Here is a 15,920-nt window from a genome sequence, read left to right on the forward strand (position 1 = left end):
ATCGCATGTAGGACAACCTGACGATGTTGATGGGTCACAGACATCAGGAAGTCATGGCATGCAAAGATTATGCAACCAAATACAAAATATGGCTTGTTTATTTTACTATATTGTTCATTTGTCTCAAACATTGAAATGGGGGCTTTGTATAAAAAGTGCAGTAATTACTACATGGTGAAACATAAATATGGTTTAATAAAAGCTGAGAATCTGCACTTTGACCACATCATTTTTTTTTACTAACAGAGGAAAAAAAAACATTCATCAGAAAAGCCAGTAAAATGTCCAAAACCTTTGACTGGTACTATAGGTGTCTAAAATCACAATATTAAATACATACCTGAAGCTTTGGGATCTCGTTTAATCTGAACTGCAGCCTCCAATACAATTTCAGAATGCGTTCTATGCAATTCGGATGAAGGGGAGCCACTCTATCCATAACTGGATCTGACATAATTGTTTAGGGTGGGATTCTGACCATTTTCTTTGCTGTGAGCTAAATTATTATACGCTACATAGTAAATTGAATGCTGTTTTCATGTTTGCAAGTTGAAATAATGTATTTTGGTTTATGACCACGTGACATTACATTGTCTCTCAGCAGGGAAAACATGTGAATCCAATCCAGTGAAGTCATTATGTCCAGATACATCCGGTTATCTATAGTCAACTTAATTTGCAATGGCTGATTTGTGCAGTATGTTCAAATATGGGAAAGTAGAGACCCAGATGACAACATTGTTTAGGGTGGGGCTCCATATCATTAAAGTATTACAGTGTGTATGACCCATGAGAGCAGTGGTCGCACTAGCTTATGGAATTTTGCGCCTTTGGAACGCAGGACATAAAAAAAATATGACAATAATGACAAAATAATTATAGCCTATGTTATTCATAATTTTTCCCACGGCACGTGTATGCTAATTTAGTAAACTCAGGTACTCACTCAGTCAGGGACGCTGTATATCACAGACCATAAACGTAAACAAAAGCAATTAGTACGTATTTGCGAGTGATATAAACATTTAGCGTCTATGTTTTTATTCTTGGTTTCGTATCAATCGATGACGTTGAAAAAAATAACACAAATCTGATTATTGAACTCATTTAAAGCCAAAAATGTCCATTGTGTGTTATTGTTTATTTATTTACAATAAATGCATGAAGAGCAGCTAGCGAGTACATAACATAACATTTCTTCACCTCGGATTGTTTTATTTTTTTGTTACACAACAGAGACTTACGACTCTTAAATACACAACGTAACATAACGGTGAGAACCGGCCTACCGCTAAGTGTACCTACTGCTTAGTTTGCCTTAAAGCTAAATGGTATCTAAGGCCACATCTACACTACAGGCCTCAGTTTTTTTTTTACCACCTGTTTCCTTTTAAAAGTGACCCATATCCGATACCTGTGTTTACACTTGCCTAAAAGTTGAAACAACCCGCATGTGTCGCTATTTGCAATGGACGCAAAAAAGACAAATTCAAGCTATTGCTTTCCGAAGCATCTTTAATGGTCACATTTTAAGGTGGAGAAGAAAGAGGAGGGCCCTTATTGCAGCCTGGGCGTATGTGCCAGTTGTGCATGTTATACGCCATTAAAATGTGGAAAAAGTATCAGATCGTCGCATTTTAAATGACGTGTGATTCGATCCGATCTGTCCGTTCAGATGACAATCGAACTGGCAGATATCCAATCAATATCAGATTTATTTCCACATATGATTGAGGCCTGAAACAGATCCAATTCCACGTGCTTTTGTCCTGTTTATACATTCGTAATACATATCCGATCTGTGCCACGTGATCGAAAAAACGGAATTGGGTAAATGCGGCCTAACACAGAGGCTGGTCTTGAAATCCCTCAGTGTTTCTGCCTCCACAACGAGCTGTTCCACGCAGTGAGCACTCTGTGTGAAATAATACTTCCTAATATCTGTGCGGAATTCATCCTTTGCCAATTTACATTTGTCCCTTCTCGTTCTGCTAATCAAAGTGACCAACAATAAACCTCACATACTACATTTTGCTATATTTTGGCAGTTTAGAAAGAGCAGTGAGAAAACGCCTCACTGGAGTGTAATTCTTCACAAATGTGTCTTCACAAATGATATCCTAAGCAAACTTTAAGCGTATTTCATTCTATTAATGAAGATGATGATTTCTATTTCCACGTAGGGGAGAACAGGCACAATTGTAACACTTCACAATTTTAGCAAACACATTTCTCATTCAACAATATAAGTACGGATGCAAAAATGTGTTCATACACGCACTGTGGTGTCCTCCAGCTAGCTTGCAAGTCTGAGATCTGTGCATTAAATATTGTGAGTTAATCAAAAAAAAAAAAAAAAGTTTGGTGTTTGTGCTCATTAAACCAAAACTCATGCCATTTCGGTAATTTATATCCTGGTTTCAAGTGCACATAGGTTTGACTTGTATTGCTTACTCGCAGAAATGAATACGCAACAAAACATGTTGCATTTGTACCTTATAGGACAAATCAGCGTGACGTCATAACAGCAAATAACTTACTTCCGGGTGGATAACGGCTCTGGATCTGCTGCCTACTGATGTTGAGGAATATGAATAGCTGGCAGTGTCATTTAACCACGTGAATATTAAAATAATTTGTGAAAACTGAAGGAAATTGTTTTATTTATATAGTTTATATGATGTGGTTTAGCTAGCCCCTTAACATTGTAGATAACGTTAGCTAGCCAACATCATTAACCTGAATACCAGTGCAAACTAGCTAGCTATCGTTATTGGTAACCCTATTACTGTAACGTTACCAACAAAACTAGTTCGCTAACTAGTTTTACAACATGCAAGGTCAGATTTAACATTTAATCGTTTCATGTTTGTAATGTTATCATCCCAGCAGCCAACCATGTTTGTGAAGGACAATACTATCAGAAGTTCTGTTCTTGTTTTTTGCTCCTGTCAAACCTGTGACCGCCCTCTAAATTGACTGTAGGATCTGGGATATGCTCCCTTTTAAGAATCAGAAAAACCCAATTCACTGATTACATTTGGCATTACAGACCCAAACACAACACGATTTCGGCATAGTTAACTAACTAACAGCGCTGGTTCAGTCGATTTTGAAGTAATGTTACTTTGTTCCACGGCAGGAGTGGCCACCTGGAAGTATCTTAGCGACCTCTGTTTACAAACATTCTTATTTGTCCTATAGGTATATTAACTATACATGTTAGTCTATGCTAGGCTACTGTAGCACATTATAGTGAATCATATTTGCTTACGTTTGGTTTTAAAACAACTGAACAACATGGACATTGATTATATTTTGTTTCTATTTATGCCAAAAAACTTATATATATAGGTTCCTAATTGTTTGCTCGTTTACACATTCATGCAGAATATCAGCTGAATATCAAGTGTTTTTTGCCCTGGAGAATAATGCTGATATTAATGATTCATGCAGTTGTTTTTAGTTGTTACAATTTTACCGCACCTTGTCGCACAGATACTTCACAATTGTGAGATGAAATGGTGGGATTAGTGGAATGAAATAAGATACAAAATACTCACCGTGTTCTGAACAGAACACAGGGACACGACTGCTTCCACCAGAATTTAACGTCCGTTCGATGGTAGTTTTACTCCTGAGGAATGTGGTTTTGATTATGGTTCTTATTGACTATCCCAGACACTAAAACACTTTGATTGATGTGAATTGGACCGATATTTACAGAGAAAACGACAAATAACTGTACAATTTCCCTGTGTTCGGAAGACCGTGTTAATTCACGATGGTCCAAACATCGCCATATAAGCCTGCCAGGTTTGTAGTCTCTCATTAGCAACAGCATCCCCACTACAATGTCACAGTGGACAACTATTACCATGTAACTGTGTACTGAAATGGATCACATAAGTTTTCATGAAAACGGAAGGAATTATACTTTACACACACACACACACACACACAAAAACCAAAGCTGATCTGCAAGTAATTTTTTAGTTATTCGTCATGAAAGTTGCACTGTTCGGAACATGATGAGCTAACTTGGTGTCCAGAACATGGTGAGTTAACAGGGTGAGCTAACTTGGTGTTCAGAACATGTTGAGTTAACATGGTGAGCTAACTTGGTGTTCAGAACATGATGAGTTGACTTTAAAGGCTTAGTGCAGAATGTGCTCTGGTTTGTGTGGACTGCGTGACATCATCAGGCCAGCCCTCTCGATTTTCCTCCCCCAGGCGCCGAGTCCTTCGGCCTCTTCTCCTGCGTTATAAACGGAGAGGAGGTGGAACAGAGTCATCGAGCTGTCTTCAGGTACGATGGCAGGGTTGTTTGTTACACTGGTTCCCAGTTCGGGTGACGCTTTATATTAGTGGTCTCCAACCCTGGTCCTGGAGAGTCCTGGGCCTGCTGGTTTTAGTTTTCATCCTGTTAAGCCTCAGGTAACCAAGTGAGGTGAGTTAACTGTGCAATCAACTTCTGTAATTTATTCATTTAAGTGCAGAGTAACAACGAAAATAAGCAGAACCAGTAACTCTCCAGGACCTGGGTTGGTGACCACTGCTTTACATGACTGGGCTTTATCAGTTTAAAATTAAAGAGTGCATAAAGTGAAGGGGACTGAATACTTCTTGAAGCCACTGAATGTACGAAAAGGGATGCACTTCATACACCTGGTATGGATGTAAATACCCTCAAATTAAATACAGTGACAGTATGAATGTTATATTGATTGTATTGTATTGTATTCATTGCATCATAATATTCATTGTTTCTTTTTTAATCCAATGTGCTGGTGGCAAGAACCAAAACAAAATAAATTGTCCCACTGCCCAAATATTTAAAGATCATGTAGTCAAGCAAGATTGTCACCTTCTGTGTTCTTTTCATGTGCTCTGCTTCCTGACTTCAGCACGTGTGGTTTGGCAAAATGAGTTTCCAGTGCTCTATTACAGTGAATATTCATGCAGTGGCATTCCCAGAGACTGTAACTTGCAGTCATGTCCCCCTCATGAATATCCACAAAATGAAAGTATTGGCTTTGAGAGGCTTACATTGAATACTGTAGGGATAGAAAAGGTGAGCAACTCTATGGTCATTAGAGCCAGTGGGTCCTGAAATGGAACATTCTAGGAATTGTCTGATTGTCACAGAGACTCTACTGATCATATCTCTTTGTAGAGTGATGAAAGAGAATAACTTGAGAGTTCCATTAAGATGTTAATCTGGTAAGTGCCTTCTGGAGATCTATCAGCTTCCGCAGTGTCTGAGATGATGCCAAGTTCAGGAAAGTGAAACGAACCCTTACTGTGCCTTAAGTTTCGACCAATCTGTTGTCGCTGTGGAGGTCTGTCTAGACTCCATGCATGATTGTGGTGTGTTTACATTTGGCTACACAGTGTGGCACTACATTTAAACCACCCTGGACTTCATTTGAGAATCATAGTTTATGATGCTGTTTGTCTTAAAAGTGGGTGGCTTGCTTTTCTTATTGCCTCTACTGTACAGTATTTGTAAGGTCACACCTCTGCTGACCGTCAGTGGCGTATACAGCTCTTTCAGAAATTAGGGAAGGCAGGGCCCACACTGGCCCTCCAGGACTGAAGCCCTGCATCACAGCTCTCAGTGATGATGGTGATGATGGCGATGATGATGATGGTGGCGATGATGATGATGATGATGGTGATGATGATGGTGATGGTGGTGGTGGTGCTTTGTGACTAATACAGCGGTGAATATCACAGCTCTCAGAATTTTGCACCAAATGTTTCTCTTGATGACATGATTATGCCCATCATATCATTAACAGGAAGTCTGGTTGTAATATTCAACTTCCTGTTTTTGCCACCAAGTGGCCGAATGACACCAAATTTGGGAGGTGTTGCTGGGAGGCACCTTCTAGAAATGTGCCAAGTTTGATAAGAACCAGCCATGGGGATTAACAGGAATGTTACAGTTGATTATGGTGGCAATGGCCAAATTCCAAATTTCATCATTACATTTACATTTAGTTAGCTTAATCACTCGACTATAGGCTGCCACCATCACTGGGTTATTCTAGTTTGAAGTCTCCATAAACAAACAGCGTTTTGATTTTTTTTAAAATCTAAATGACATGATTTGGCCCATCATATCAGGAACAGGAAGTCTGGTCGGTTGTTTTTCAGCGTGATAACGCACCGCCGGTATCAGGCCGTGATGCGGCCTGCGCTGACGATGCGTTTCCCCCGGCGACAGGTTCGTGCCGCGGCACGCCGGCGAGCTGGCGCTGGAGACCGACGACCCGCTGCTGGTGCAGGCGCAGGCGGAGGACTTCTGGTGCGAAGGCTGCAACATGCGCACTGGCGCCCACGGCATCTTCCCAGCCTACTACGCCCTGGAGGTCGTCAAGGAGCCTGACCAATACAAAGGTACTCCACCCTCCGCCTTGTAAAGCCCCCTTTACCCCCCTTCCCATCTCCCACTTAGTTTTCATATTTCCCCTCTGTTATAGAAATATTACAGTCTGCAGTAAATGGTTATGGCATTTACATAGCGCCTTTTTCCAAAGTGCTGTACACCGACCAGTTCAGTTCAGTTCAGTTCAGTTCAGTTCAGTTCAGTTCAGTTCAGTTCAATTCAATTCAATTCAATTCAATTCAATTCAATTCAATTCAATTCGCTCCGAGGGTGGGGGAAGGAGTCAGGGGCTGTTGGGTCGCTGCATACAATGGTGCCCCAATTGCACTTGAGTCATGCCCTCTGAGTCATGGTAACTTCCTGTTATTGCCATCAAATGGCCAAATGACACCAAATTGCCATGTTTGATAAGAACCAGCCATGGTTTACGGTGATTACGGTGGCTATGGCAACAACCCATTAGGCACATCATTGTTCTTATTACTCCTATCATCATCATTTCATTACAGTTATGTAGCTGACGCTTTTATCGACAGTTTGAAAGTTTGAAGGGAGCAGTGTTGGAGCTCTATAGTGCCACCATGTGTTATGATTGGGATAATTTCATGATTTTATGTCAAATGGCTTGGGAATTATAAGCACATTTGAGAAATGTCGTGTCCAGTTCATTGGCTCATCATTCAACCATATTATGATATTCTGTATACAAATTTTATGGGGGATGATGGCACTGTTCACCAAATGCCATGTAAATCCCCCCCAAAAAATTCTAATGAGTATAATTTTAAGTGTTTAAAAAATAAAAATACATCTCCCCAGGTTCACTTTTGGCAAATTGGTTTCTCATGACTACCTGTGTAACTTGTATAGCTCTAGGGCAAATTGGGTACGAGGACTGGACTTGTGAAGTGAATTTATTGGATACATATATATGTTTAGGTATGAACAGTATACGCACAATATCACTATGAATGATGACAGCCACTCACGTAACAGTTTAATTCTGTGACATCGGCATCATTCCTTGCGAATCTGGACCATATCCTGTCTCTCCCTCTTTCAGAAAAAAGCACCAAGTGGGTAGAAAAATTCCGGGTGAAATTCCTGGGCTCTGTTCACGTGCCATATCACAAAGGGAATGATGTTCTCTGCGCAGCTATGCAAAAGGTACTGCAAGGTCCTACATGCTGGCCCACATGACAGAACCACAAACCGAACAAAGAGAGACTTAGAGTAATAAGAAAGAGGGAAAGGGAAGTTATTTATTTTTATTTTATTTAACTTTTACATTTTTAATTGCAGTAACAATATGGAGAGTCAAAGTGGGTAGGGACAAAGAAAAAGGATTGTCAGTTTCTCTCTTGCTCTACCTGTACACATCTTCTGAATTCCTCAGAGTTAATGAGTGGTACAGTCTGTAACCCTACCGAGTGTGACATTCTCCGAGCAGTATTTTGACATTACAATACTATGTAACTGCTACAGCAATGTTTTAATGATGTTTTTCCCTGAGGGAGTAACTGATTCAGAGTGTTCCCTTGATGTTTATGCAAGTCCTCAGAGAATGACTGTTTAATCAACTCTGGTGAAGTGCATTTAACACTGACAGTGTACATTTTTGCCACTAGCAGTGTATTTTCTACTGTTTTGGGCATTCATATAATCTTTGTTAGCGTTCGGAATAACACTGAACATTTTACTGCGTATTTTCCGACATTTGAAGCTATCATTCTGGGAATACTGTTAATGTGACCCAGACCAAGATTCTGTAAATCTGTTTGAAGCTTGCCTGACTGGGGCCATTTTGTGTGGTATTGCTACATTTCAGATCGCCACGAGCAGAAGAATGACTGTGCAGTTCAACCCTCCAGCCTCCTGCATACTAGAAATCAACATTAAAGGCGTGAAGATAGCAGTTCAAGACGAGTACAGCTCTTTTGACAGAGTACGTCCTTTCTCAGTTCCTAAACAGAATCTGAGACTGATATCCAGCATGCCAGGTGCATTCAAAGTGTCCGTATTGAAAGTATAACTCTCATATCAGTCTCTGACTCTAATGCAAGGATGGGCAACTCCAGTCCTTGAAGGACACAGCTTTAGCCAGTAGTGTCTGTTCATCCTCGCTTACTGTTTCCAATACCAAACAATAGGACGGATACTGTGGTCCTTCACTGGCCTAGAATGACAACTCTGGGTCATGTGGTTTGTACTCAGATAATTTTGTTTCAGTATACTATGAACAAGGTATGCCTAACTTAGCATGCGGCTGAAATTTTCAACCGCATGCAAAATGGATGAAAGAGTATTTTGACCAGTGATGCCTGGCTCCCATGAGGCACATTACATAAAGCTGCGTGCTCTGAAAAGACTTACGTCACCCCCGTGAGGATGTCTGGAGCTACTGGAGGTGTTGATGTAGTTGTATAACTAACATTTCTTAACCTCAATGTTCTCTTGTGATGTCAGTGTGTCCTCTGCCACAGTGTGGCCTTTGTGAATGGAAGGGGGAGGGTGTCTGTCACTCTGATTGGCTGAGAGCCATCCTGTCCATCAATCGGACTCTTTATTCAGCCGAGCCTCCCTGTCCTGTCGCTGGGGTATGCGTGGCAGAGGCGCGATTGCGGGAAGAGCGTTTGCCTCAGACACAAGGCTGGGCGAGATTGTTCCCCGGCCTTGTTAAGCTGACTGTGAAAGCTCACGTTTCAGGACCTGCTGTCATACGCCGGACAACAAAAACTAGCAAAACGGGAAAAAGGAAATCTTAAAATTGACACTTTTGACACTAAGGTGTGGTCCTAAAGCAGGGATAATCTAATCTGTGACACTAAAGTGTGTCCTAAAGCAGGGATAATCTAATCTGTGACACTAAGGTGTGTCCTAAAGCAGGGATAATCTAATCTGGGACACTAAAGTGTGTCCTAAAGCAGGGATAATCTAATCTGTGACACTAAGGTGTGTCCTAAAGCAGGGATAATCTAATCTGTGACACTAAGGTGTGTCCTAAAGCAGGGATAATCTAATCTGTGACACTAAAGTGTGTCCTAAAGCAGGGATAATCTAATCTGTGACACTAAGGTGTGTCCTAAAGCAGGGATAATCTAATTTGTGACACTAAAGTGTGTCCTAAAGCAGGGATAATCTAATATGTGACACTAAGGTGTGTCCTAAAGCAGGGATAATCTAATCTGTGACACTAAAGTGTGTCCTAAAGCAGGGATAATCTAATCTGTGACACTAAAGTGTGTCCTAAAGCAGGGATAATCTAATCTGTGACACTAAGGTGTGTCCTAAAGCAGGGATAATCTAATCTGTGACACTAAGGTGTGTCCTAAAGCAGGGATAATCTAATCTGTGACACTAAGGTCTGGTCCTAAAGCAGGGATAATCTAATCTGACCCTTGGGAATCTAGTGCTGCTGCTTTCCTCTTCTATCTGACAATTGAATGATTGATGTCAGTCATTGGCCAGAGACTCCACTCACCTCGTGACCCGGGTCTAAACCCGTCCCTGATTGGAGGGCGATGAATGAAAACCAGCAGCACTACCACTGGCCAGGTTTGGGTGGTGAGTCAGCGGGATTGTCACATGATGAAAGCAGTGGGGAGTGACTCAGGAAACCGGAGTGACTCAGGAAGCCAGCGCTCCCTGCAGCTCCTCCTGAACCAGGTCTTCGCATCGTGCCCGCCATAATAATAACCGCTCTGTTTCAGCAGCGTGCAGGACGCCTAGCGCTCGGCTGAAAGATGATTTGTTTTTGGGCGCCTCTTGACCCAGCAGCTGGGAATGAAGCGTGGGGTTGTATACCCCCCTCAACGGGGGCACTCCAAATTTCAGCCACTGCTTAAATTGGCTCTAAGCGCTCTGAGCTTACGCTGTGCTGTGCGTTATCACCAAGATGTCTGCACAGGAGTTTGATTAACTTGAATAAACCCACAACTGCCCTTCCATTCCCTTCCATTCCATTGACACGAGTCGCAAGGTTTGTCGCACAATCGTCTTGCTATCCTGTAATGTCTGTGAAAATTGGGATAGTTATTGCCATTTTCAGTAACTGACATTCTCGTGTGTCTTCGCAGGGAAATAAATGCAGTCATTTCTTCCAGCTTAAGAATATCTCCTTCTGTGGTTATCATCCAAAGAATAACAAGTGAGTAAGGGCCAAAATCGATGTAAAACTCAAATAATTTAAAAACTTGCATCATTTATAATTAAATCTCAAGATGCCCATTGATATCAGTGAAAATGTTTTTAAACTTTATTCATCGTGTTTATAATGTTAGCTTCTAGTGTTGGCCTCGACACTCTCCAAATTCTGTAGATTCAGTTTGTCTTGGTGATAATTACTGTACATTGTACACATTGCAGGGGCCACTTCTGCTACTATTTAAGACAAGAACACAGAATGAGCGTTAAAGTCTGTTGTTTGTTTCAGGTACTTTGGGTTCATCACGAAGCACCCTGCTGACCAGAGGTTTGCTTGCCATGTCTTCGTTGCTGAGGACTCCACCAAGCCACTGGCGGAGTCTGTGGGGTAAGGCATGACAAAAGGAGGACATTACATTTTATTTAGCACACGCTTTTATCCAAAGCGACGTACAAAACCGTGCATGTCAAAGCCATACAACAAACAACCGACACGCCAGATAAGGAACAATTTATATAGGATTGGTTGTAAGACCATGAACATATGTCCAGTACACAAGTTAGCTAGGCCAAGTCTGTAACTACCATACAAAGACAACTACAATATATTTACAAAGTCCTATACATAGGAATTGTATCTTAAAGGAAAATACCAACATTTTGGGAAATATACCTTTACTCTGAGATGTTTGATTTCATTTTCATTTTTGTGCATTCCCTGGCTCAATTTCCATGTTAACAAAACGTGTTAGCTTAGCATAATGACTTGAAGCCTGTTAGTAGCCTACCTCCTTCAAAATGAAGAACTACACCTTACAGCAACTCCAAAGCTGTCTTATTTATACAAGGTATCATTTGTATTCAAAATTTTAAATGAGAGACATTGTTTTCGGTTAGACGGTTGGAACTATAACTGCTGAACACACACTCTTCCGTCTTCCACTGGTTGAGAGCACTGATCCACACACCTTTTTAAAAGGTAATTTTAAAAGGTAGAACTTCTCAGAGAACTGTCTCTCCTTTAAATTTGTTCCTTGCAGGAAAGAATAATGTAGGCTTCAACAGGCTTCAAGTCTTTATGCTAAGCTAACACTTTTGCTAACGTGGAAAATGAGCCAGTGAATGCACAAAAATGAAAATGAAATCGAACATCTCATCTAAGTCTGGGTAAGTCGGAAAAATAGTATATTTCCCAAAATATTGTTTTTTTCCTTTAAATAGAGTACATTATTTAGAAGGGTGCTGCTTAATTGGGCTGTGGTGATGGTTCACATTAGTTTCACTCCTGTATGTGACTGTTAAGACTGAAAGTGGTAATACACTAATTAAAATAATTTGGCCTGCTTTTTAACATGCCTACTTAACAACTTCCAGTGTATACTCAACAACTATACTGATTAGTAGGCGAGTGTACTGATTCGGACATGGCCCTGATCACTAAGTGACTCTGATCTTTATGGCTGCTTGATTATACTGCCCTCTATAGGTGGCTGTGATTACTGTACGTGAGGAGCACTGTTTTCACTTGCTGCTGACTGCACCTTATCTCTGTGAACAGGAGAGCTTTCAAGCTTTTCTACAAGGAGTTTGTGGAGTTCACATGCCCCACAGAAGACATCTACCTTGAGTAGCCTGTTCTGCCCGGCTTGGCGTCCTTGTACAGTATTGTGTATCACTACATGTTGCATGATGGAGAGAAGAACGAAGAACACCAATTCATTGGCGAAAGAGAGAAAGTGATCTACTTTGGGCTGCAGGATTTTCTTTTGGGAGAAAAAGAAAATGTATAATCAGGCCAAAAAACGTAAAGGGGTTTTGATAGTGTATTAATTTATCAAGGTGTGCTTCCCATTATCCCAACTCTCACCTGAAAGCACAATTTTAAAGTGCAATTTTTAGAGTGTACACTTCACTGAATGGATGCGGAAGACACTTTGGGCATATATTTTTGTGATGTCATATTTAAGAGAAATACACTATCAATTCCATGGTGCTCTGCTGTAAAATAAATAAATATGAAGGCCACACATTTTTGATGCAACGTAGGTATTTATTGGCTGTTTTATGGTGAAAGGGTGATGTGAGATTATCAGGTTATGACTGAGAGGAGGATCCTGTGTTTGCACAGGGGCAGAGACCCAAATATATCTTTGAATCGTTTCATCACCCCAAAATCCTGTATCAAACTGCAAAAAGTCTTTGTCATGAACATTTGAGGAAGAGTCCAAAAAAATATTATCCTTTGCAAAAACGTTATCTGGGGGAAATGATGATTGGATGAAAAAGGCTGGGAATTAAATAGATTAGCGTCTGTAAAGAGCACACACTGTCTTCTACAGAAATGAAAATGAATTTATAGACGACTGACACGTGTGTTGCACTGAGCAGCGGGGCCAGACCTGGCGAACAACATTCCAGGACCAGTGGGCGTATATGCAAAATCATTAACGCATTCCAGTCAAGTTCACCTCCGCCAACCGAGAACCATAATGCAATCATAGATACATACAGCTAGATTCATATTCATGCCATTGCTGATATGATATCACTGAACTAACTCTATATCCTGGTATTGACTGTGGTGTAAGTGGAGTGTGGGGGAATGGGGAGTTAAAGATAGCAAGCCATGTGAAGTTTTGCTTGATTGTTGATCATTTTTTTGCTGCTTGATAAATGTCGTGTCCTCTCCCCCAGCTGTGTATCTGCGGTGTGGATGAGTGGAGAGGAGTTATGGACGTCCCTTTTTAATTGGATATCCCCCAGTGTCGAACTCTTGAATTTAATCCGCTGCGCTCTTTTATTCTGCTGATATCGCAGCGATCTGATACTGAGAAGGCAAGCTTATTCAGGAAGCAGGCATGCACTCAGCTGCCAACAGCATATTGCAGCAAACTGAAGGGCTAGCATTGTCTGCAAATGTACTATCCCCCAGCTGAAACTAATCCGCTACGACTAACCTTTTGGGACATTTTTACCAACCCAGATATTTCACCAGATCAAAATATGTATTTGAACTGAAATGTTTAATTGAAGGGAGCTTAGAGCATAATTTTGCTTAGGAAATGCTACACCCAGAACAGGGAGGGGTGAGGTTTTCTAGGAAGCACAATTGGACTCTTGGTGTCTTTCTGAAAATAGTACCTATTTTCATGGTGATTCTGATCTGTTTTTGTTTTATTCATTGTTCAGAGTTGTGGATCTGTCAGAGTTGGCGAATGCTTTATCTTTATCTAGCGCGCCTAAATCCTTGCCTGTTAGCTAGACCCATCCTACATTAGTACCTACTGGGTCTAGAAATGCTGTTATTCTATTCTCATTGAAGTGCTCATTGAAACAGGGAATTTGCCCCAAAAATGGTTTGTGCACACTGATTGGTTAACATTTTTTTTCTTCTGCAGCAGGGCAACACCTTCACTGAAAATACATTTTTTTGTGTGTTGGCCTTTTAATTCAAGGGAGAGACATACAGTAATTAGTTAAATTCGTAAATACCAGCCCTTTCATTAAATAAGTTAAATTCGTAAATACCAGCCCTTTCATTCAATAAGTTAAATTCGTAAATACCGGCCCTTTCATTAAATAAGTTAAATTTGTAAATACCAGCCCTTTTATTAATTCTGAGACTAGTTCAAAGGACTTTGTGAGGGTCTGGGTATCAGGCAACCTAAAAAAGAAAGGGTGGTGACCAGAAATGCCAACTTTTCTTACAGGAAGTGAACTGTGCCTGTGTGCTCCTCACTACATTGCAAATCTGAATTTCAAGAGACCATACACATACGTGCAGGCGACCTCTGTGTGTCATGGAAAGATCACTGTGAGCTTTGAACCTGTCAATGATATCAAAACTTCACTGTCCACTCTTTCTGAAGGTGATATGGAAATTCAGACCAGCTGAGGGCCACTATCAGTGTTGTCCGTGTGGTTTGTTTTTGTACCAGCACAAGGGGGGTGTGCCGCTGTTTATTGGAACCCTATTCCAAGCTTATAAGAATTTCTGTAAGAACCCTATAGTGCGTCTGGTAAAGTAAAAGTAAAATCTGTGTCTTTCAAGAACTTCACTAAGATTTCAGGTCAGTACCGCAAAAGATCCAGGCCTACAGCAGGAGAAAAATGGCCCCTACGTCTTTGTAGCATACGGAGCTTAAGGGAGATCTGAACCGGCCAGGGCAGGGTGTGGACCAGGGTGGACGAGGAAAGGAGGGAGGCCAACTCATTTGACAAATGGAATCAGTCCAGGGGCGGAAATTTAGCTTCAGTACGCCCCACAGGCATTCAAAATGAGTCATTGAAAAAGATTTGTTCATTCAGTTTGGAACCGCACTAGAGTACGTTACTGGGAGGAGGCCAGACACTGGCTCTTTAGTGGCTCTGAATCCTGGTGATGCTCTTGAATGATCATGCTTTCACATGGCAGCAGTGTAGGGCAGGGACATTCAAATCTGTAGTAGTACTGCTGGTGTCCTCTTCTGCCTGAAGTATTGGTCCGTAGTACAATAATACTACCAATGTCAGTGACTGGACTGGCGAGACAGTACATGGGATTAGAGGGGAGTCGTGAAAAGCAGCAGTACTGCAGGCACTGAGGACCAGCTATGAGTATGTCTACAGAGTAGAGTTCAAGCCTGGAATAGGTTTCCCAGTTGTCCAGATGTGTAAGATGAAGGTAGGTATGTCTGCTATACAGTGTAGAGTTCAGGCCTGGAATAGGTTTCCCAGTTGTCCAGATGTGTTTCCTCTCTCCACCAGACTTTTACACTTTCTACGTTACTTTAGTCATTACTGTATGTAAACTGGGCTACCACTAAAAACCTTGATCATTTTGATGTGACCGGCAGCATAGCTCAATGGGTATAACACTTTTCTTGTTTTTTTTTTAGAGCACGATAACAGCCACTGCTCATTATCCGAGCAAAACTGAACAAAACTTAACGACTTAACAACAGAAATTCACTTTATCTTTAAAACATTAACATAAATAAAAACAGAAAAGAATAAGGAGGTGTAAAGGTATGCCATATATATTGTAATTACAATGTTACACTGTACCAGTTCAAACTGTAATATGTGAAATCTTTTTTTTTTAATGTAATTTTTTTGTTTATTTAAAAACTTTCAATCAGTATCTTGTGTCCAGTTATTTATTTAAGCATTTGGTGAATGTTTGCTGCCTCAGGGTGTGGTGGGTGTATTACTGAAGTACTGTACACTGTGAGTGTGTGCTGGATGAGGGAGTATTACTGAAGTACTGTACACTGTGAATGTGCTGAATGAGGGTGTATTACTGGAGTACTGTACACTGAATGTGCTGAATGAGGCTGTATTACTGAAGTACTGTACACTGTGAGTGTGCTGAATGAGGGTGTATTACTGGAGTACTGTACAC

At 41.0% G+C, this 15,920-nt stretch overlaps 1 protein-coding gene across 2 annotated transcripts in view; it reads left to right on the forward strand.

Moving 5' to 3' along the window:
• The window catches only part of LOC133111833 (C-Jun-amino-terminal kinase-interacting protein 1-like), a 58,490-nt gene extending 42,831 nt beyond the window's left edge, over window positions 1-15,659 (forward strand). For both annotated transcript variants that reach the window (XM_061222447.1, XM_061222448.1), the window contains exons 6-12: window positions 4,234-4,309; window positions 6,233-6,405; window positions 7,458-7,561; window positions 8,223-8,339; window positions 10,471-10,541; window positions 10,827-10,925; window positions 12,096-15,659. In XM_061222447.1, coding sequence (XP_061078431.1) covers window positions 4,234-4,309; window positions 6,233-6,405; window positions 7,458-7,561; window positions 8,223-8,339; window positions 10,471-10,541; window positions 10,827-10,925; window positions 12,096-12,168 — 713 coding nt within the window. In that variant the 3' untranslated portion in view covers window positions 12,169-15,659. The remainder of the gene's footprint in view (window positions 1-4,233; window positions 4,310-6,232; window positions 6,406-7,457; window positions 7,562-8,222; window positions 8,340-10,470; window positions 10,542-10,826; window positions 10,926-12,095) is intronic.
• Window positions 15,660-15,920: the final 261 nt, after the last annotated feature.

This window comes from Conger conger, chromosome 15 (genome assembly GCF_963514075.1).
Source record: "Conger conger chromosome 15, fConCon1.1, whole genome shotgun sequence".
NCBI lineage: Eukaryota > Metazoa > Chordata > Actinopteri > Anguilliformes > Congridae > Conger > Conger conger.